We start from the raw sequence: 23,438 nt of genomic DNA, 5'->3' as shown, positions 1-23,438 counted from the left end.
TGTATATATAAGTGTGCAGGCCTTGTTTGTAGCTCGAGTTTACCTACTGTGTAAATAAGTGTGCAGGCCTTGTTGATAGATAGTTTACCTACTGTATATATAAGTGTGCAGGCCTTGTTTGTAGCTAGAGTTTACCTACTGTGTAAATAAGTGTGCAGGCCTTGTTGATAGCTACAGTTTACCTACTGTATATATAAGTGTGCAGGCCTTGTTTGTAGCTAGAGTTTACCTACTGTGTAAATAAGTGTGCAGGCCTTGTTCGGGGCCTGTAACTGCAGTCGTTCCTCAAGGTCAGAGTCCTGGACGTGTTCCGCCAGTGCCAACAACTCACTCCACTGAAACAGACAAATAGTGAAGATTCAATATGAACGTAATGGACTGCAGATACCACCTGGTTAAGACTGTTTTCAGAGATGTATTGTTCAAAAAAGACAAAATTGTCAGTCGCAACAACCTCATCATCATACTGATCCATATTATTGAGGTGTGGAAGTGTCAGTACTTACCGAGTAGACATTGTCTCGATACTTACCGAGTAGATATTGTCTCGATACTTACCGAGTAGATATTGTCTTGATACTTGCCCAGTAGACATTGTCTCTGTACTTACCGAGTAGACAATGTCTCGATACTTACCGAGTAGATATTGTCTCGATACTTACCGAGTAGATATTGTCTCTCCTTTCAGCCACCGAGTAGACATTGTCTTGATACTTACCGAGTAGACATTGTCTCGATACTTACCGAGTAGATATTGTCTCGGTACTTACTGAGTAGACATTGTCTCGATACTTACCGAGTAGACATTGTCTCGATACTTACCGAGTAGATATTGTCTCGTTACTTACCGAGTAGACAATGTCTCGGTACTTACCGAGTAGATATTGTCTCGGTACTTACCGAGTACACAATGTCTCGGTACTTACCGAGTAGACAATGTCTCGGTACTTACCGAGTAGACAATGTCTCGGTACTTACCGAGTAGATATTGTCTCGATACTTACCGAGTAGATATTGTCTCGATACTTACAGAGTAGACATTGTCTCGATACTTACCGAGTAGATATTGTCTCGGTACTTACCGAGTAGATATTGTCTCTCCTTTCAGCCACCGAGTAGACATTGTCTCGATACTTACAGAGTAGACATTGTCTCGATACTTACCGAGTAGATATTGTCTCGGTACTTACCGAGTAGATATTGTCTCTCCTTTCAGCCACCGAGTAGACATTGTCTCGATACTTACCGAGTAGATATTGTCTCGGTACTTACCGAGTAGATATTGTCTCGGTACTTACCGAGTAGATATTGTCTCTCCTTTCAGCCACCGAGTAGACATTGTCTCGGTACTTACCGAGTAGACAATGTCTCGGTACTTACCGAGTAGACAATGTCTCGGTACTTACCGAGTAGACATTGTCTCGATACTTACCGAGTAGACATTGTCTCGATACTTACAGAGTAGATATTGTCTCGATACTTACCGAGTAGATATTGTCTCGGTACTTACCGAGTAGACATTGTCTCGATACTTACCGAGTAGATATTGTCTCGATACTTACCGAGTAGATATTGTCTCAATACTTACCGAGTAGACATTGTCTCGATACTTACCGAGTAGACAATGTCTCGGTACTTACCCAGTAGACATTGTCTCTGTACTTACCGAGTAGACATTGTCTCGATACTTACCGAGTAGATATTGTCTCGTTACTTACCGAGTAGACAATGTCTCGGTACTTACCGAGTAGACATTGTCTCGGTACTTACCGAGTAGATATTGTCTCGGTACTTACCGAGTAGACAATGTCTCGGTACTTACCGAGTAGACAATGTCTCGGTACTTACCGAGTAGACAATGTCTCGGTACTTACCGAGTAGACATTGTCTCGATACTTACAGAGTAGATATTGTCTCGATACTTACCGAGTAGATATTGTCTCGGTACTTACCGAGTAGACATTGTCTCGATACTTACCGAGTAGATATTGTCTCGATACTTACCGAGTAGATATTGTCTCAATACTTACCGAGTAGACATTGTCTCGATACTTACAGAGTAGACAATGTCTCGGTACTTACCGAGTAGATATTGTCTCGGTACTTACCGAGTAGATATTGTCTCGGTACTTACCGAGTAGACAATGTCTCGGTACTTACCCAGTAGACATTGTCTCTGTACTTACCGAGTAGACATTGTCTCGATACTTACCGAGTAGATATTGTCTCGTTACTTACCGAGTAGACAATGTCTCGGTACTTACCGAGTAGATATTGTCTCGGTACTTACCGAGTAGATATTGCCTCGGTACTTACCGAGTAGACAATGTCTCGGTACTTACCGAGTAGACAATGTCTCGGTACTTACCGAGTAGATATTGTCTCGATACTTACCGAGTAGACATTGTCTCGATACTTACCGAGTAGATATTGTCTCGATACTTACCGAGTAGACAATGTCTCGATACTTACCGAGTAGACAATGTCTCGGTACTTACCGAGTAGACAATGTCTCGGTACTTACCGAGTAGATATTGTCTCGATACTTACCGAGTAGACATTGTCTCGATACTTACCGAGTAGATATTGTCTCGATACTTACCGAGTAGACAATGTCTCGATACTTACCGAGTAGATATTGTCTCGATACTTACAGAGTAGACATTGTCTCGATACTTACCGAGTAGATATTGTCTCGATACTTACCGAGTAGACAATGTCTCGGTACTTACAGAGTAGACATTGTCTCGATACTTACCGAGTAGATATTGTCTCGGTACTTACCGAGTAGATATTGTCTCTCCTTTCAGCCACCGAGTAGACATTGTCTCGATACTTACAGAGTAGACATTGTCTCGATACTTACCGAGTAGATATTGTCTCGGTACTTACCGAGTAGATATTGTTTCTCCTTTCAGCCACCGAGTAGACATTGTCTCGGTACTTACCGAGTAGACATTGTCTCGATACTTACCGAGTAGATATTGTCTCGATACTTACCGAGTAGATATTGTCTCGATACTTACCGAGTAGACATTGTCTCGATACTTACAGAGTAGACATTGTCTCGATACTTACCGAGTAGACAATGTCTCGGTACTTACCGAGTAGACAATGTCTCGGTACTTACCGAGTAGACAATGTCTCGATACTTACAGAGTAGACATTGTCTCGATACTTACCGAGTAGATATTGTCTCGATACTTACAGAGTAGACATTGTCTCGATACTTACCGAGTAGACATTGTCTCGATACTTACAGAGTAGACATTGTCTCGATACTTACCGAGTAGATATTGTCTCGGTACTTACCGAGTAGATATTGTCTCGATACTTACCGAGTAGATATTGTCTCGATACTTACCGAGTAGACAATGTCTCGGTACTTACCGAGTAGATATTGTCTCGGTACTTACCGAGTAGACAATGTCTCGGTACTTACCGAGTAGACAATGTCTCGGTACTTACCGAGTAGATATTGTCTCGATACTTACCGAGTAGACATTGTCTCGATACTTACCGAGTAGATATTGTCTCGATACTTACCGAGTAGACAATGTCTCGATACTTACCGAGTAGATATTGTCTCGATACTTACAGAGTAGACATTGTCTCGATACTTACCGAGTAGATATTGTCTCGATACTTACCGAGTAGACAATGTCTCGGTACTTACAGAGTAGACATTGTCTCGATACTTACCGAGTAGATATTGTCTCGGTACTTACCGAGTAGATATTGTCTCTCCTTTCAGCCACCGAGTAGACATTGTCTCGATACTTACAGAGTAGACATTGTCTCGATACTTACCGAGTAGATATTGTCTCGGTACTTACCGAGTAGATATTGTTTCTCCTTTCAGCCACCGAGTAGACATTGTCTCGGTACTTACCGAGTAGACATTGTCTCGATACTTACCGAGTAGATATTGTCTCGATACTTACCGAGTAGATATTGTCTCGATACTTACCGAGTAGACATTGTCTCGATACTTACAGAGTAGACATTGTCTCGATACTTACCGAGTAGACAATGTCTCGGTACTTACCGAGTAGACAATGTCTCGGTACTTACCGAGTAGACAATGTCTCGATACTTACAGAGTAGACATTGTCTCGATACTTACCGAGTAGATATTGTCTCGATACTTACAGAGTAGACATTGTCTCGATACTTACCGAGTAGACATTGTCTCGATACTTACAGAGTAGACATTGTCTCGATACTTACCGAGTAGATATTGTCTCGGTACTTACCGAGTAGATATTGTCTCGATACTTACCGAGTAGATATTGTCTCGATACTTACCGAGTAGACAATGTCTCGGTACTTACCGAGTAGATATTGTCTCGGTACTTACCGAGTAGATATTGTCTCGATACTTACTGAGTAGACAATGTCTCGATACTTACTGAGTAGACAATGTCTTGGTACTTACCGAGTAGATATTGTCTCGATACTTACCGAGTAGATATTGTCTCGATACTTACAGAGTAGACAATGTCTCGGTACTTACCGAGTAGATATTGTCTCGGTACTTACCGAGTAGATATTGTCTCGGTACTTACCGAGTAGATATTGTCTCGGTACTTACAGAGTAGACATTGTCTCGGTACTTACCGAGTAGACAATGTCTCGGTACTTACCAAGTAGATATTGTCTCGGTAGTTACCGAGTAGATAATGTCTCGATACTTACCGAGTAGATATTGTCTCGATACTTACCGAGTAGACAATGTCTCGGTACTTACCGAGTAGATATTGTCTCGATAATTACCAAGTAGATAATGTCTCGGTACTTACCGAGTAGATATTGTCTCGATACTTACAGAGTAGACAATGTCTCGGTACTTACCGTGTAGACATTGTCTCGATACTTACCGAGTAGATAATGTCTCGATACTTACCGAGTAGATATTGTCTCGATACTTACCGAGTAGACATTGTCTCGATACTTACCGAGTAGATATTGTCTCGATACTTACCGAGTAGACAATGTCTCGGTACTTACCGAGTAGACAATATCTCGGTACTTACTGAGTAGACATTGTCTCGATACTTACCGAGTAGATATTGTCTCGATACTTACCGAGTAGACAATGTCTCTGTACTTACCGAGTAGACAATGTCTCGATACTTACCGAGTAGATATTGTCTCGATACTTACCGAGTAGATATTGTCTCGGTACTTACTGAGTAGACAATGTCTCGATACTTACCGAGTAGACAATGTCTCGGTACTTACCGAGTAGACATTGTCTCGGTACTTACTGAGTAGACAATGTCTCGATACTTACTGAGTAGACAATGTCTCGATACTTACCGAGTAGATATTGTCTCGGTACTTACCGAGTAGATATTGTCTCGGTACTTACCGAGTAGACAATGTCTCGATACTTACAGAGTAGACAATGTCTCGATACTTACCGAGTAGATATTGTCTCGGTACTTACCGAGTAGATATTGTCTCGGTACTTACCGAGTAGATATTGTCTCTCCTTTCAGCCACCTCTCCATCATACTGAACAATAGCCTTGAGGTGGGGTAAGTTGTCCCAGACTTTTAAGATTTTCTGTAGCTGCTGGTTGTTCTCGACTACCAAGATATTTGCCTCACAATCTGCAGCCACATACTGACAGGCCTCGGGGGTGTTAGTTGTGTAAATTCCTGTAGCAAATCCCCTGAAATGATAAGGATCCCACAATGTGTGTGCCTCTAAAAAGGAACCTAACTTGATCGTGACATTACATTCTAATTGGCATATTACAGAAATCAAGATATTGTTGATAGACTTTTTTATTCTCTGAGGAAACATTGGATTTAGTCTGATTGAATTCAGACTAACAGAGGTCAAAAAATTGTTTATAGACTGATTTTTTTTTTTTTGACCATGACCTTGATATATGCAAGTGATATGAGTGCGACAGACACTGATTACAGAGCACCGCAACATTTTTTTTTTTTTATTTCGGAACATGATCAAACTTTTAATCAGTGTTGTAACACTACCTCATAAATTTACTGCAATGCGTAACAATATCAATTAAATATTTCAAGTACCAATTCATCAATACGAGGATTTTTTATGGTTAAGACAAAAATCATGGCATTTTGATATTTTTTTTTTATTTAGTTAATCCCTGCATCTTTACCCTGATCTTTCTGATAATTACCCAGCAAATATGGCACCCAAGTCTGCTATAAACCATTCTGGAGAGTTGAATCCGATAATTCCAACACCATGGTATGGTTCCAGCCCAAGCTACAAAAGCAGATTCATATTTTAGCATGGAAGTAAGTGTATTTTCACGACATCAATCTCAGCAAATCTTGGGGTGATGAAAATTCTTGAACATAGCAAAAAAGTTTTCACCTTGAAGATAACAAGCTTTGAAAGTTGAAACATTCACAAATTTCAAATGTTGATTGCTATTAAAAAAATTAGTGGTTTTCATGACCATTTTCAAGTAAGAGTTTAAAATCAAGGGGAAAATGGGGAACAATGTTTGCTGAATATTATGTCCTCGCTCAAGAAATACATTGAGAAAACCTAAATATATAGACAGGGATTGCACTAAGAATGTATTGGATCATATCATATGTATATTGGACTATTTATGCGAGGTGGAACTTTGCCAAAAATCATTAAAATATACCTTGTGTAATCTTCATAATTTTTAATTTTTGCAATTTCACTGTTTCAGAAGAATGACTTTTTTATCTTTGACAGGCAGTTACAATTATATGCCTTTGCACTGTCAGAGTACAGCACTGTTTACGAAATATTTATAAGCATAATCAAAATACAAGTATAGTAATGACTCACTAACTTCACCCTTAATTTCCACTTTTTAATTTTTACAATTTTGACAGGGTGAAGAAATTTGCAAAAATAGATACATACAAAAATACCTATGGTAATTATATTTAAAAGGAGAGAATTTTTCTGGCTTTGTCTGTTAATCTATACAACTGACTTTGTAATCTTGTCAATAATTTGTGTTACCTGTCTGACTTTGACCATACCTGCAGGTGTGTTACTCCCAATAATTACCTGTAAAACCCCAATACAACTTACCTTTATAAAAGCCTTAGCTACTCAGCGGACATCATTATAGTATTGTGTTACCTGTCTCACTTTGACCATACCTACAGGTGTATTACTCCCAATAATTACCTGTAAAACCCTATACTGCTTACCTTTATAAAAGCCTTAGCTACCCGGCGGACATCATTATAGTATTGTTTGTATGTCCACTTTACCCAGGCTCCATCTCTCTTTACACCTGTGGAGATTATACAGGTGGTCAATATATACAGTGATCAAGTGAGACAATGGTCAGAATGATGGTCAAGATGGAGAATGTATTTGTCAGGTGAAATGCTACCATTGTAACAGGGGTCAAAATATAGGGAATAGATACAAGAGGCCCAATGGGCATGTATCGCTCACCTGGCTCTACAGCAACTTTGAAGTTGATTGATTTAGGTTATTTCTGTAGATACTATGCTGATAACCACTTTATTCAAATATCAGTAGGCTTTTTAGGTTTATTCATGTCAATAAATTTTCTAGTTCTTCATTCCATTACACAACTGGCCAAACATCAGGTCTCTTTGCTATCGAGAAATCATTGTTTGAAGAATTCAGCCTATTTGACCTTTGTAACATTGAATGTAGTTTAAGGTCATTCATTTGAACAAACTTGGTAGCCCTTCACCCTAGCATGCTGAAGGCCCAATATCAAGTCCCTGGGCCTCTTGGTTATTGAGGAGAAGTTGTTTAAATGGAAAAGTTGTCAACAGACACAGCGCCACGGCATAAAAAATATTGCACAAAAACAATCTGATGTCGTTAAAATGTTTGAACAATAACTTGGTGGGAGATCTCCCACTTTAGCATCTCAAGAGGGTGGCAACCCTGGCTGTAGAGCCCAGATTTGTCTACGGTATACTAATACCTAGTGCTGTAGAGTCCAGATTTGTCTACGGTATACTAATACCTAGCGCTGTAGAGTCCAGATTTGTCTACAGTATACTAATACCTAGCGCTGTAGAGTCCAGATTTATCTACGGTATACTAATACCTAGCGCTGTAGAGTCCAGATTTGTCTACGGTATACTAATACCTAGTGCTGTAGAGCCCAGATTTGTCTACAGTATACTAATACCTAGTGCTGTAGAGCCCAGATTTGTCTACGGTATACTAATACCTAGTGCTGTAGAGTCCAAATTTGTCTACGGTATAACCATACCTAGTGCTGTAGAGCCCATATTTGTCTACGGTATACTAATACCTAGCACTGTAGAGTCCAGATTTATCTACGGTATACTAATACCTAGTGCTGTAGAGTCCAGATTTATCTACGGTATACTAATACCTAGTGCTGTAGAGTCCAGATTTGTCTACAGTATACTAATACCTAGTGCTGTAGAGCCCAGATTTGTCTACGGTATACTAATACCTAGTGCTGTAGAGTCCAAATTTGTCTACGGTATAACCATACCTAGTGCTGTAGAGCCCATATTTGTCTACGGTATACTAATACCTAGCGCTGTAGAGCCCAGATTTGTCTACGGTATACTAATACCTAGTGCTGTAGGGTCCAAATTTGTCTACGGTATACTAATACCTAGTGCTGTAGAGTCCAGATTTGTCTACGGTATACTAATACCTAGTGCTGTAGAACCCAGATTTGTCTACGGTATACTAATACCTAGTGCTGTAGAGACCAGAGTTGTCTACGGTATACAAATACCCAGTGCTGTACAGCCCAGATTTGTCAACGGTATATTAATTCCTAGTGCAGTAGAGCCCAGATTTGTCTACGGTATACTAATACCCAGTGCTGTAGAACCCAGATTTGTCTACGGTATACTAATACCCAGCGCTGTAGGGCCCAGATTTGTCTACGGTATACTAATACCTATAGTGCTGTAGAGCCCCTATTTATCTACAGTATAACCATACCTAGTGCTGTAGAGTCCAGATTTGTCTACGGTATACTAATACCCAGTGCTGTAGAACCCAGATTTGTCTACGGTATACTAATACCTATAGTGCCGTAGAGTCCAGATTTGTCTACGGTATACTAATACCTATAGTGCCGTAGAGTCCAGATTTGTCTACGGTATACTAATACCTAGTGCTGTAGAGTCCAGATTTGTCTACGGTATACCAATACCTATAGTGCTGTAGAGCCCAGATTTGTCTACGGTATACTAATACCCAGCGCTGTAGAGCCCCGATTTATCTACAGTATAACCATACCTAGTGCTGTAGAGCCCAGATTTGTCTACGGTATAATAATACCTAGTGCTGTAGAACCCAGATTTGTCTACGGTTTACTAATACCTAGTGCTGTAGAGCCCAGATTTGTCTACGGTATACTAATACCTAGTGCTGTAGAGTCCAGATTTGTCTACGGTATACTAATACCTAGTGCTGTAGAGCCGAGATTTGTCTACGGTATAACCATACCTAGTGCTGTAGCATTAGGAGCCTTGTCTGCAGTGTTTTTGAAGACTGTTGGAACAGTTAGAGGTTTCATGGCCCCCGGTCCTGTGTCATCCATTCGTAGCTGGATCGCATCCTCTCTCCGTGTTGTGAACTTTGCTGTGGCTGGCAGCAGGTCATCAATACCTAGATTTAATTTAAACTTCAGTAAGGATAGGTATGTAGAATTTGTTTTCTTTTGCATTCTTTCAAATAAGCAGGCATTTTGTAATAAAATTTGTTTTCAAGTGATTGAAACTTTAATCTTCAGAATGATAAAGTGTTTAAAGATCAAGGACTACAATATACATTAATGTGGATATGTAAGAATACTTCAATACAAAGGCAAATATTCTTTACTTTTTTCTTTGTACATACGGAATTCATCAAGATCAGAAATAAACAATATCCCAATCTTACCACTTCTTTTTGGCACAGATTCTTTCTGGGCTATTATACTTTTAGGGGACCCATTGACCTTGACCTCTGCCAGAGTTGTATCTTTGACCTTGACTTCTGCTGCACTAATACCATTGACCTCTCCACCAGCCATGACACTGGCATCACTGTTAGTAACACCATTGACTTTAACATCGCCATTACTGGTACTGGTGATATTGGTATCTCCAATCACAGTACCATTGACCTCTCCACCAGTCATGACACCATTGACTTTAACATCGCCATTAGTGACACCATTGACTTTCACATCTCCACGCACAGTACCATTGACCTCTTCCTTCTTTGAATCTGTAACCTTGGCACTGATGACCTTGACATTAGTTTCAATTGGCTCAGATGGTGGGACTGATAAATTGTTGTTCTCAACATTTTCCGCATCTTCAATCTGGACTCTAAAACACACATGAAAATAAAATAAAATCTGAATTAAACAACCAAACATTAACAAATTACTGAAATACATGTACATGTACACAAGTGATTCAATTCTCTAACAAAATTGTTTTTTCAATTGAAATAATTTTTTTCTTTAATTATAATTGAGAGTGAAATTATCACCTATTTATTTCTTTCGAAAGTTTTGAAAAATATCCGGTATTATCCCATTTTCAAATTAAAATGGTATTTCAAGATATCACTGAATGTCATTAAGTGTCTAAATATAGAGCATACTTGAATGCTGAAAATGTTTGATACCTACTCTATTTCTTCCATGCCAGCAGGAGGCAAGGATGCCACGTCCGCCATTCTTTGTTGTAGCTCCACTTATTCCAGTTTGAATGACTGCAAAGATAAACGGATACATGATAAAACTGCCAAAAAGCTGATGGACAGACAGACGAACACTATGACAATTATTATTGTAAGGCTCCATATATATGCTAGACTTTCAATTTTTTGATAAATCTTTTTGTTTTTCCTTACACAACTCTACAAGGAAAGTAAGAAGCCCCATTAAAATTGACCCATAAAGCTGATGAAGGGAAGACATCATTGAAAGATTTCTTTCACACAACTTAATTTACTTTCAAAGTTAACTTTTTGGTCACTGATGTCATGTGGATTTCAAGTCTTTCCAGGATGCTAGACATCAACTACCATGATAAATGTGCCTGGACTTCAATGATAAATCAGATGCCACAAGTCCATTTGTCCTACAGGTAGGTGAGCTATAAAACACTAGGAGAGCTCTAGAAAAATATGTAACACAATCTGCAAGTAAATTCTTCATGCAATATATCTGCAACTTCATTTATATTCTGAAGATTATGAATATATATGTGAAAATTCATCCTATGATGACACTTAACATACGTAGTTCCAGTAAATACTCAAAGGTGGACAACAAATGCTGATAAAGTGTGACATCCGTCATCCCATCGATTTTACGTAAAACAAAAACGTTATCAGCGTTGAGGATTTTTACATGATGCAATGTGCATAGCTCAGTAGCACTGTCCTACATTTTACTGTGTGTATACAAGAGGCCAAATGGGCCTGTATTTCTCAACTGCTTCTAATAGATATAACTTTGAAGTTGATCTAGGTCATTTATGGGGATGTTAAGCTGACTACCACTTTATCTAAGAAAAGTCTAGGTTTATTTACTTTTAAAATGAATTTTGCAGTCTAATACAGGCCCAATGTCAGGTTTCTGGGCCTCTTGATTATTGAGAAGTTGTTTGAAGTGTAGATGGTCAGATGGGCGAATGACAGACAGACAGACGATGCCACTTCACGGCATAAGCTGGGTTTGTGAGCAAATAAATGAACATATTACAGGTAATTCCACTCACCTTTATGTAAATACCATTCCTCGTATTCCAGCTAATGTTAGATTTAATATGTCATTGATTTTGATAGTTTCCATACCATTGCATCACATGCATTCATTCTAACTAACTATTGTTTTTGACATGTTCCAATGTAAATGAATATTAATTCACAATTGCAAGGAGAAAAACATAAGAACATACCACAGCCTCCCAAAACACACATTCACTACAAACAAGGACATACCACAGCCTCCCAAAACACACATTCACTACAAACAAGGACATACCACAGCCTCCCAAAACACACATTCACTACAAACAAGGACGTACCACAGCCTCCCAAAACACACATTCACTACAAACAAGGACATACCACAGCCTCCCAAAACACACATTCACTACAAACAAGGACATACCACAGCCTCCCAAAACACACATTCACTACAAACAAGGACATACCACAGCCTCCCAAAACACACATTCACTACAAACAAAAACATACCACAGCCTCCCAAAACACACATTCACTACAAACAAGGACACACCACAGCCTCCCAAAACACACATCACTACAAACAAGAACATACCACAGCCTCCCAAAACACACATTCACTACAAACAAGGACATACCACAGCCTCCCAAAACACACATTCACTACAAACAAGGACGTACCACAGCCTCCCAAAACACACATTCACTACAAACAAGGACGTACCACAGCCTCCCAAAACACACATTCACTACAAACAAAAACATACCACAGCCTCCCAAAACACACATTCACTACAAACAAGGACATACCACAGCCTCCTAAAACACACATTCACTACAAACAAGGACATACCACAGCCTCCCAAAACACACATTCACTACAAACAAGAACATACCACAGCCTCCCAAAACACACATTCACTACAAACAAGGACATACCACAGCCTCCCAAAACACACATTCACTACAAACAAGGATGTACCACAGCCTCCCAAAACACACATTCACTACAAACAAGGACATACCACAGCCTCCCAAAACACACATTCACTACAAACAAGGACATACCACAGCCTCCCAAAACACACATTCACTACAAACAAGGACATACCACAGCCTCCCAAAACACACATTCACTACAAACAAGGACATACCACAGCCTCCCACAACACACATTCACTACAAACAAGAACATACCACAGCCTCCCAAAACACACATTTACTACAAACAAGGACATAACACAGCCTCCCAAAACACACATTCACTACAAACAAGAACATACCACAGCCTCCCAAAACACACATTTACTACAAACAAGGACATACCACAGCCTCCCACAACACACATTCACTACAAACAAGAACATACCACAGCCTCCCAAAACACACATTCACTACAAACAAGGACATACCACAGCCTCCCAAAACACACATTCACTACAAACAAGAACATACCACAGCCTCCCAAAACACACATTCACTACAAACAAGGACATACCACAGCCTCCCAAAACACACATTCACTACAAACAAGGACATACCACAGCCTCCCAAAACACACATTCACTACAAACAAGGACATACCACAGCCTCCCAAAACACACATTCACTACAAACAAGGACATACCACAGCCTCCCAAAACACACATCACTACAAACAAGAACATACCACAGCCTCCCAAAACACACATTCACTACAAACAAGGACATACCACAGCCTCCCAAAACACACATTCACTACAAACAAGAACATACCACAGCCTCCCAAAACACACATTCACTACAAACAAGAACATACCACAGCCTCCCAAAACACACATTCACTACAAACAAGGACATACCACAGCCTCCCAAAATACACATTTACTACAAACAAGGACATACCACAGCCTCCCAAAACACACATCACTACAAACAAGAACATACCACAGCCTCCCAAAATACACATTCACTACAAACAAGGACATACCACAGCCTCCCAAAACACACATTTACTACAAACAAGGACATACCACAGCCTCCCAAAACACACATTCACTACAAACAAGGACATACCACAGCCTCCCAAAACACACATTCACTACAAACAAGGACATACCACAGCCTCCCAAAACACACATTCACTACAAACAAGGACATACCACAGCCTCCCAAAACACACATTCACTACAAACAAGGACATACCACAGCCTCCCAAAACACACATTTACTACAAACAAGGACATACCACAGCCTCCCAAAACACACATTCACTACAAACAAGAACGTATCACAGCCTCCCAAAACACACATTCACTACAAACAAGGACATACCACAGCCTCCCAAAACACACATTCACTACAAACAAGGACATACCACAGCCTCCCAAAACACACATTCACTACAAACAAGGACATACCACAGCCTCCCAAAACACACATTCACTACAAACAAGGACATACCACAGCCTCCCAAAACACACATTCACTACAAACAAGGACATACTACAGCCTCCCAAAACACACATTCACTACAAACAAGGACGTACCACAGCCTCCTAAAACACACATTTACTACAAACAAGGACATACCACAGCCTCCCAAAACACACATTCACTACAAACAAGGACATACCACAGCCTCCCAAAACACACATTCACTACAAACAAGGACATACCACAGCCTCCCAAAACACACATTCACTACAAACAAGGACATACCACAGCCTCCCAAAACACACATTCACTACAAACAAGAACATACCACAGCCTCCCAAAACACACATTCACTACAAACAAGAACATACCACAGCCTCCCAAAACACACATTCACTACAAACAAGGACATACCACAGCCTCCCAAAACACACATTCACTACAAACAAGGACGTACCACAGCCTCCCAAAACACACATTCACTACAAACAAGGACATACCACAGCCTCCCAAAACACACATTCACTACAAACAAGGACATAACACAGCCTCCCAAAACACACATTCACTACAAACAAGAACATACCACAGCCTCCCAAAACACACATTCACTACAAACAAGGACATACCACAGCCTCCCAAAACACACATTCACTACAAACAAGGACATACCACAGCCTCCCAAAACACACATTCACTACAAACAAGGACATACCACAGCCTCCCAAAACACACATTCACTACAAACAAGAACATACCACAGCCTCCCAAAACACACATTCACTACAAACAAGGACATACCACAGCCTCCCAAAACACACATTCACTACAAACAAGAACATACCACAGCCTCCCAAAACACACATTCACTACAAACAAGGACATACCACAGCCTCCCAAAACACACATTCACTACAAACAAGGACATACCACAGCCTCCCAAAACACACATTCACTACAAACAAGGACATACATGTACCACAGCCTCCCAAAACACACATTCACTACAAACAAGGACATACCACAGCCTCCCAAAACACACATTCACTACAAACAAGGAATTACCACAGCCTCCCAAAACACACATTCACTACAAACAAGAACATACCACAGCCTCCCAAAACACACATTCACTACAAACAAAAACATACCACAGCCTCCCAAAACACACATTCACTACAAACAAGAACATACCACAGCCTCCCAAAACACACATTCACTACAAACAAGGACATACCACAGCCTCCCAAAACACACATTCACTACAAACAAGGACATACCACAGCCTCCCAAAACACACATCACTACAAACAAGAACATACCACAGCCTCCCAAAACACACATTTACTACAAACAAGGACGTACCACAGCCTCCCAAAACACACATTCACTACAAACAAGAACATACCACAGCCTCCCAAAACACACATTCACTACAAACAAGAACATACCACAGCCTCCCAAAACACACATTCACTACAAACAAGGACATACCACAGCCTGCCAAAACACACATTCACTACAAACAAGGACATACCACAGCCTCCCAAAACACACATTCACTACAAACAAGGACATACCACAGCCTCCCAAAACACACATTCACTACAAACAAGGACATACCACAGCCTCCCAAAACACACATTCACTACAAACAAGGACGTACCACAGCCCCCCAAAACACACATTCACTACAAACAAGGACATACCACAGCCTCCCAAAACACACATTCACTACAAACAAGAACATACCACAGCCTCCCAAAACACACATTCACTACAAACAAGGACATACCACAGCCTCCCAAAACACACATTCACTACAAACAAGAACATACCACAGCCTCCCAAAACACACATTCACTACAAACAAGGACATACCACAGCCTCCCAAAACACACATTCACTACAAACAAGAACATACCACAGCCTCCCAAAACACACATTCACTACAAACAAGAACATACCACAGCCTCCCAAAACACACATTCACTACAAACAAGGACATACCACAGCCTCCCAAAACACACATTCACTACAAACAAGGACATACCACAGCCTCCCAAAACACACATTCACTACAAACAAGAACATACCACAGCCTCCCAAAACACACATTCACTACAAACAAGGACGTACTACAGCCTCCCAAAACACACATTCACTACAAACAAGGACGTACTACAGCCTCCCAAAACACACATTCACTACAAACAAGGACATACCACAGCCTCCCAAAACACACATTCACTACAAACAAGGACATACCACAGCCTCCCAAAACACACATTCACTACAAACAAGGACATACCACAGCCTCCCAAAACACACATTCACTACAAACAAGGACATACCACAGCCTCCCAAAACACACATTTACTACAAACAAGAACATACCACAGCCTCCCAAAACACACATTCACTACAAACAAGAACATACCACAGCCTCCCAAAACACACATTCACTACAAACAAGGACATACCACAGCCTCCCAAAACACACATTCACTACAAACAAGAACATACCACAGCCTCCCAAAACACACATTCACTACAAACAAGGACATACCACAGCCTCCCAAAACACACATTCACTACAAACAAGGACATACCACAGCCTCCCAAAACACACATTCACTACAAACAAGGACATACCACAGCCTCCCAAAACACACATTCACTACAAACAAGGACGTACCACAGCCTCCCAAAACACACATTCACTACAAACAAGGACATACCACAGCCTCCCAAAACACACATTCACTACAAACAAGGACGTACCACAGCCTCCCAAAACACACATTCACTACAAACAAGGACATACCACAGCCTCCCAAAACACACATTCACTACAAACAAGGACGTACCACAGCCTCCCAAAACACACATTCACTACAAACAAGGACATACCACAGCCTCCCAAAACACACATTCACTACAAACAAGGACGTACCACAGCCTCCCAAAACACACATTCACTACAAACAAGGACATACCACAGCCTCCCAAAACACACATTCACTACAAACAAGAACATACCACAGCCTCCCAAAACACACATTCACTACAAACAAGGACGTACCACAGCCTCCCAAAACACACATTCACTACAAACAAGGACATACCACAGCCTCCCAAAACACACATTCACTACAAACAAGGACATACCACAGCCTCCCAAAACACACATTCACTACAAACAAGAACGTATCACAGCCTCCCAAAACACACATTCACTACAAACAAGGACATACATGTACCACAGCCTCCCAAAACACACATTCACTACAAACAAGAACATACCACAGCCTCCCAAAACACACATTCACTACAAACAAGGACATACCACAGCCTCCCAAAACACACATTCACTACAAACAAGGACATACATGTACCACAGCCTCCCAAAACACACATTCACTACAAACAAGGACATACCACAGCCTCCCAAAACACACATTCACTACAAACAAGAACATACATGTACCACAGCCTCCCAAAACACACATTCACTACAAACAAGGACATACCACAGCCTCCCAAAACACACATTCACTACAAACAAGAACATACCACAGCCTCCCAAAACACACATTCACTACAAACAAGAACGTACCACAGCCTCCCAAAACACACATTCACTACAAACAAGGACATACCACAGCCTCCCAAAACACACATTTACTACAAACAAGGACATACCATAGCCTCCCAAAACACACATTCACTACAAACAAGGACATACCACAGCCTCCCAAAACACACATTCACTACAAACAAGGACATACCACAGCCTCCCAAAACACACATTCACTACAAACAAGGACGTACCACAGCCTCCCAAAACACACATTCACTACAAACAAGAACATACCACAGCCTCCCAAAACACACATTCACTACAAACAAGAACATACCACAGCCTCCCAAAACACACATTCACTACAAACAAGAACATACCACAGCCTCCCAAAACACACATTCACTACAAACAAGGACATACCACAGCCTCCCAAAACACACATTCACTACAAACAAGGACGTACCACAGCCTCCCAAAACACACATTAACTACAAACAAGGACGTACCACAGCCTCCCAAAACACACATTCACTACAAACAAGAACATACCACAGCCTCCCAAAACACACATTCACTACAAACAAGGACGTACTACAGCCTACCAAAACACACATTCACTACAAACAAGAACATACCACAGCCTCCCAAAACACACATTCACTACAAACAAGGACATACATGTACCACAGCCTCCCAAAACACACATTCACTACAAACAAGGACGTACCACAGCCCCCCAAAACACACATTCACTACAAACAAGAACATACCACAGCCTCCCAAAACACACATTCACTACAAACAAGGACATACCACAGCCTCCCAAAACACACATTCACTACAAACAAGAACATACCACAGCCTCCCAAAACACACATTCACTACAAACAAGAACATACCACAGCCTCCCAAAACACACATTTACTACAAACAAGGACATACCACAGCCTCCCAAAACACACATTTACTACAAACAAGGACATACCACAGCCTCCCAAAACACACATTCACTACAAACAAGAACATACCACAGCCTCCCAAAACACACATTCACGAGAGTCTGTCCTTAAATGACCTCAGCTGTCAATAGGATGTTAAATAATACTAAACCAAATTCTACATTGTGTGAAACTGATACATACCTTCTGTAATTTGGAAACGGGAAACAATAAAATCTTCTCAATGCTTTATCTGTATCTAACACATTTAATCCATCCAGTTCTCATAAAGTTATCCATGTATTGGAAAAGTAATGTAACTTAAGTTGCTTCAAGTTTAAATAACTTTTCCAGAAATGTATTGCGTATTAAATTTCACAGGAAATATCTTAAGTTCAGTATGTATTCTAAAGACTGTTGTCAGATCTTTGACAGATGAGTGAGATGACTGTGGCGATTAGGCACTTCCAACATTAGATATCCTCATCAGTGTCTGGCGTTGACCATTGGTCACTTCCAGATAGCTATCTTACACGTCCTGTGAACCCATGAGTAAGTGTTGGTTACCGTTAGCCAGTGTTGGTCAACACCCCACGGAAGAACCCAGACTGTTTATACTACAGGGACGGACTGCACTTTGGACTATTTGTTATCTCTCATACCAACGGAGTTGGGCATAACACTATCTTCTGCAATGTACACGAACAAAACACCCACCCGTCCTCGGCATGATAACAGAGGAATCACACCTTACAGCAGATTTCACAGGAGTTACACATGCACACTGTGCTTAAAATTAACCCTATATAGGTTTTTTTTAGTATCTTAACCCATCGCAATGTTATCTTACTTACATTCTTTCGTCCCAATTTTTAAGGCTGGTCTTAGATTGAAAAGAACATAGACCATGAGTCATGTATGAAATGCACAGGTATGACCAAGACATCTAAAAACATTTAAAGTACTTTACAAATAATTTCAACAAAGTTTTTAGAAGGGATTCCAGGGGATCTCAGCTAGAGCTTACTATCAAGTGATTTTTCATCTCAGGAAATTTTGCCACCTGGCCGATATACCTCAAAGTTTGTGTTTTCCATAAAAAACACAAGATTTATTTATTCTGGTGACTTCATTGGGGGGCAAAAACTATCATGAAGGGAAATAGGGCCTATATTTGGACGTAAAATACTGAAATAGTATTAACTGGCTGGGAAAACAGTAAGAACTATACATATATACTGGTATGTTACTAGGTCTGTCCTCATATGACCCTGGCAAACAAACAATGCCACCAGGTTTACAATCGGAATGTCACTGACAGGAAGTATTAAAATCATTGTTCAGTTTGAAATCAATTTTTATAAGACAATGGTAAAGAATAATTTCAATGGAAATTCATACCAGTGTCTATTCAGCTGTATCTAATATAGATTTTTATAAACATAGCGTGTTAGGCTTGAGATCTACATGAAATTGATTACAGAGAAAGACAAGGCCAAATGGGCCTGTATCACTCAGCTAGACCTGTTAGTCAAACTTCTAATCTTTAAACCAATTTCAATAGCTATTACCATACCTCACACCATTACACATGTCACCATGGCTACAGGAAAAATAATTCCAATGTCTCTTTTTCATGACTTTTGACATTGATAAAATTATGACTATGTCATTTGGTTCATTGGAAGTCAGTTAAGTGTTTTAATAAAACTGGTATAATAATGTTTAGCCTCAGGCCAAAATCGTAGTTTTTCAAAACTTTTTTAGTGAATGTTAGCAATCTAAGCTAAATAGTTAATATCATGATTCTTTCAGAAATTCAGATGAAGTTGATGGGTGTTTTAACAAAGTTGACCTCTAAGAATTTGAATATAGGTCAAGGTAATTTCTTTTCACAAACTTCGTCAAGCACCATCCCCCAATAAAGCTAAGCTATGACCAAATATTGAAAGACTTCCTTTTGCATTCCCATTCAAAAGAATGTGTAGAATATTATAATATGTGGAGGTGTCTGAAGGTCAGGATCCAATTTGTTAGAAACTTTCCTAATGGATGCGTCAAAATACACATGCTTAAATGTATAGTAAATATATTTTGCTTAATGTATATGCAACTTATCTACAGTTTGAGGTGGGGGTGCAAAAGAAAGTCTTACCCTGGGAAATGCTAGTTATAGCTACATGTAGGTCACTCATTAACTCCAAAATTCTGATTGGTCACTTGTTTATGCAACAGGTCACTATTTTGGAGCCACCACATATTATTTACCCTTGCATCATTTGCACAGTTCACCAATAGGAAATTAGACAGGTTCTTTAAAACAGATTTTAGTTAAAAGCCCAACGGATCGTTCTATTAAAATAGTTTAATTTAGTCTGCTAGAATCTAGGCCTATAATATTTTTTACTGTAACAGTTGAAGATATTTTTTATCCATGAAAAGCTGTTATTCAGTTGACCTTGAGAAAACACAAATAATTTAAATAGGTCAAGATCTAGCGGTGAAGGGAAATCAAATGATCTTGTAACGACATACACAAGTCAACTCGATAGATCTTATAAACGTAACAACAGAACCTCAGACTCGACCACCTGTCCGGAGTACCCAGTGACCACTTATCTGTCCGGAGTACCCAGTGACCACTTACCGATAGCCGGATCATCTGTCAATTTTAACCTACTGGCCTTTTGAATTAAAAAACAGACAACTTCCCATCCACTTCCATAACATAAGGCCTGAGAACGCAAAATTGGTATGCTAAATTAATACCCAAGGACAATAAATAACATACCCCGTCTTTTGCTCTTCGTGACTCCGCTCGCAGTCTCAAAATCTCGCGCGAACACGTGCAAGTTAACTTTCACATCCGGTCTGCACGGTTAAGGAATCTTGTCGATCAGTTGAACAGTTTTTTTTATTCGCAAAGAATTTATTACTAAAATATAAATAGATAAATAGACAAATAGATAACGTTTTTAATATATGCTGATAGTGAAGTATCTTTTTATATTTCTCTATTATTCGTTCTTAAATTGGCTTAAGGATATATGCCATATATATATATTAAATGCAGTGATTCATATCAGTGTTATCTCCCTTGATTTTTAATTTGATTTAAACATATTTTATTGTATCTTAATATATACATGGGAATTGGGCACAAGTTATCAAATTTATATTAAGCCCTTTCCCTATATAAGTTTACATACATAGAATACATTTATTTTTACAAGATGACATATATTTTATTTACATATTTGAGAGAGAGAGAGAGAGAGAGAGAGAGAGAGAGAGAGAGAGAGAGAGAGAGTTAAATGAATATAAATGAAGATATAATTTTTTTTAAAAATCATTATGTCTATAGATTATCAAATGAACAAACACTTCAAGTAAACTATTCCAATAAACTATTCCGATGTCGATAGCAGAAGTTCACACTATTCACTTTTCAAAACACTCTGCTGTTTCTAAAGTTCATCACATCCTGTGCCATGGTTAGCTCTCTCCGTCCGCTTCCTATGCCTCCTGGAAATTCGATTCTCTTTTGCCATCGGCATCGGAATAGATATGATAAGCACACATAAATTTACACAGATATATATAGAGAGATAAGGGGAATTAAAATCTATACGAATCAAGAATATATTTCTGAGTGTTTTTGCATATTGTAACATTATCCTCTATGGATAAATCACTGCTTCCATACAGTAATAGCTGCAGATCTAGCGGTATGAAATTGTTCAGATTCCGGTACAATTCGATTCTCTGTTCAACATAATTATTACAAACGAAGAAGAAATGATATGTAACCTCAATAGGATGACCACACTGACAGTGACTGTAATCAATCAGATGAGATCGGAAAAGGTCATTATTTAAAGTACTACAACTATTTCTTAATCTTGCATGCAATATATTAGATTTTCTATTTCCAACAGAGTAATAATAAGGTACTTTTGATATATTAGTGATAGACTTTTTTAAAAACTAAGTATGAGTTACTTTGCCTAGTTTCTAAATCTAATTGGTTCCAAAGTCGAATAGTAGCCGGGAAAAACGAAATATTGGTCAAATGAAGTCGGAAATTTGGTAAAGAGTAGTTATTGGCGTCTCGGAGGTTATAGTGAGAGTTTTCAGATACTAAAGGAGGCAGTAGAGTGGATAAATAGTTTGGTGTTAGGTGATTTGTGACTTTATAGAAAAGTTGCAGTTTTCTCCTAGTACGACGAGTAGCAAGTGGTTCTAAACCACTTTCAGAATATAACGAAAGTCTGCTAGCAAAAGATGGTAATCCAGTAATTATTCTTGCTATTTCTAAGTTAAGTTTTTCCAATTTGTCTGCATCACCGAGAGAACACCCCTCCCAAACCTCGCAACATTATTCAAATAATGGCAGAATATAAGACTTGTAAATTTTAATTAAAGTTTGTCTGTTTAAAAGATATTTGAGCTTTCGGAGGATACTTACCTGTTTTGATACCTTTTTACAAATGTTGTCAATATGAGTGGACCATCTGCAATTTGCATCTAAAGTAACTCCTAGGTGTTTATGGTTATCAAGAAATTCTACATCCACATTATTAAAGCTTATATCTACAACATGTTCGTGCTCATTGTTTGAAATAAGTAAAGCTTCCGTTTTCAGAGGGTTGAATTTCACCAGCCATGTTTCTGCCCAATTTTGAATTTTAACTAAGTCATTATTTATTTTCGTTTCAATTTCCAAGAGCGATCGACCAGAACATAATAAGGAGGTATCATCAGCAAATAATTTG

General features: G+C 39.4%; 1 protein-coding gene across 3 annotated transcripts in view; it reads right to left on the bottom strand.

Annotated features, from left to right (window-relative positions):
• The window catches only part of LOC117334638 (long-chain-fatty-acid--CoA ligase ACSBG2-like), a 42,240-nt gene extending 20,733 nt beyond the window's left edge, over positions 1-21,507 (bottom strand). The window contains exons 1-8 of one of the 3 annotated variants that reach the window (XM_033894363.1): positions 21,455-21,507; positions 10,658-10,740; positions 9,916-10,349; positions 9,481-9,642; positions 7,200-7,285; positions 6,173-6,261; positions 5,479-5,680; positions 234-335 (exon numbers count right to left, since the gene is read on the bottom strand). In XM_033894363.1, the coding sequence (XP_033750254.1) occupies positions 234-335; positions 5,479-5,680; positions 6,173-6,261; positions 7,200-7,285; positions 9,481-9,642; positions 9,916-10,349; positions 10,658-10,704 (1,122 nt within the window). In that variant the 5' untranslated portion in view covers positions 10,705-10,740; positions 21,455-21,507. Of the gene's footprint in view, positions 1-233; positions 336-5,478; positions 5,681-6,172; positions 6,262-7,199; positions 7,286-9,480; positions 9,643-9,915; positions 10,350-10,657; positions 10,741-18,867; positions 19,241-21,454 lie in introns of those variants that run through there. The other 2 variants (XM_033894362.1, XM_033894364.1) reach the window with 2 other exon arrangements.
• Between the last annotated feature and the right edge of the window lie 1,931 nt (positions 21,508-23,438).

Source organism: Pecten maximus, chromosome 9 (assembly GCF_902652985.1).
Source record: "Pecten maximus chromosome 9, xPecMax1.1, whole genome shotgun sequence".
Taxonomy (NCBI): domain Eukaryota; kingdom Metazoa; phylum Mollusca; class Bivalvia; order Pectinida; family Pectinidae; genus Pecten; species Pecten maximus.
This window is presented reverse-complemented; position numbering and strand designations above follow the sequence as displayed.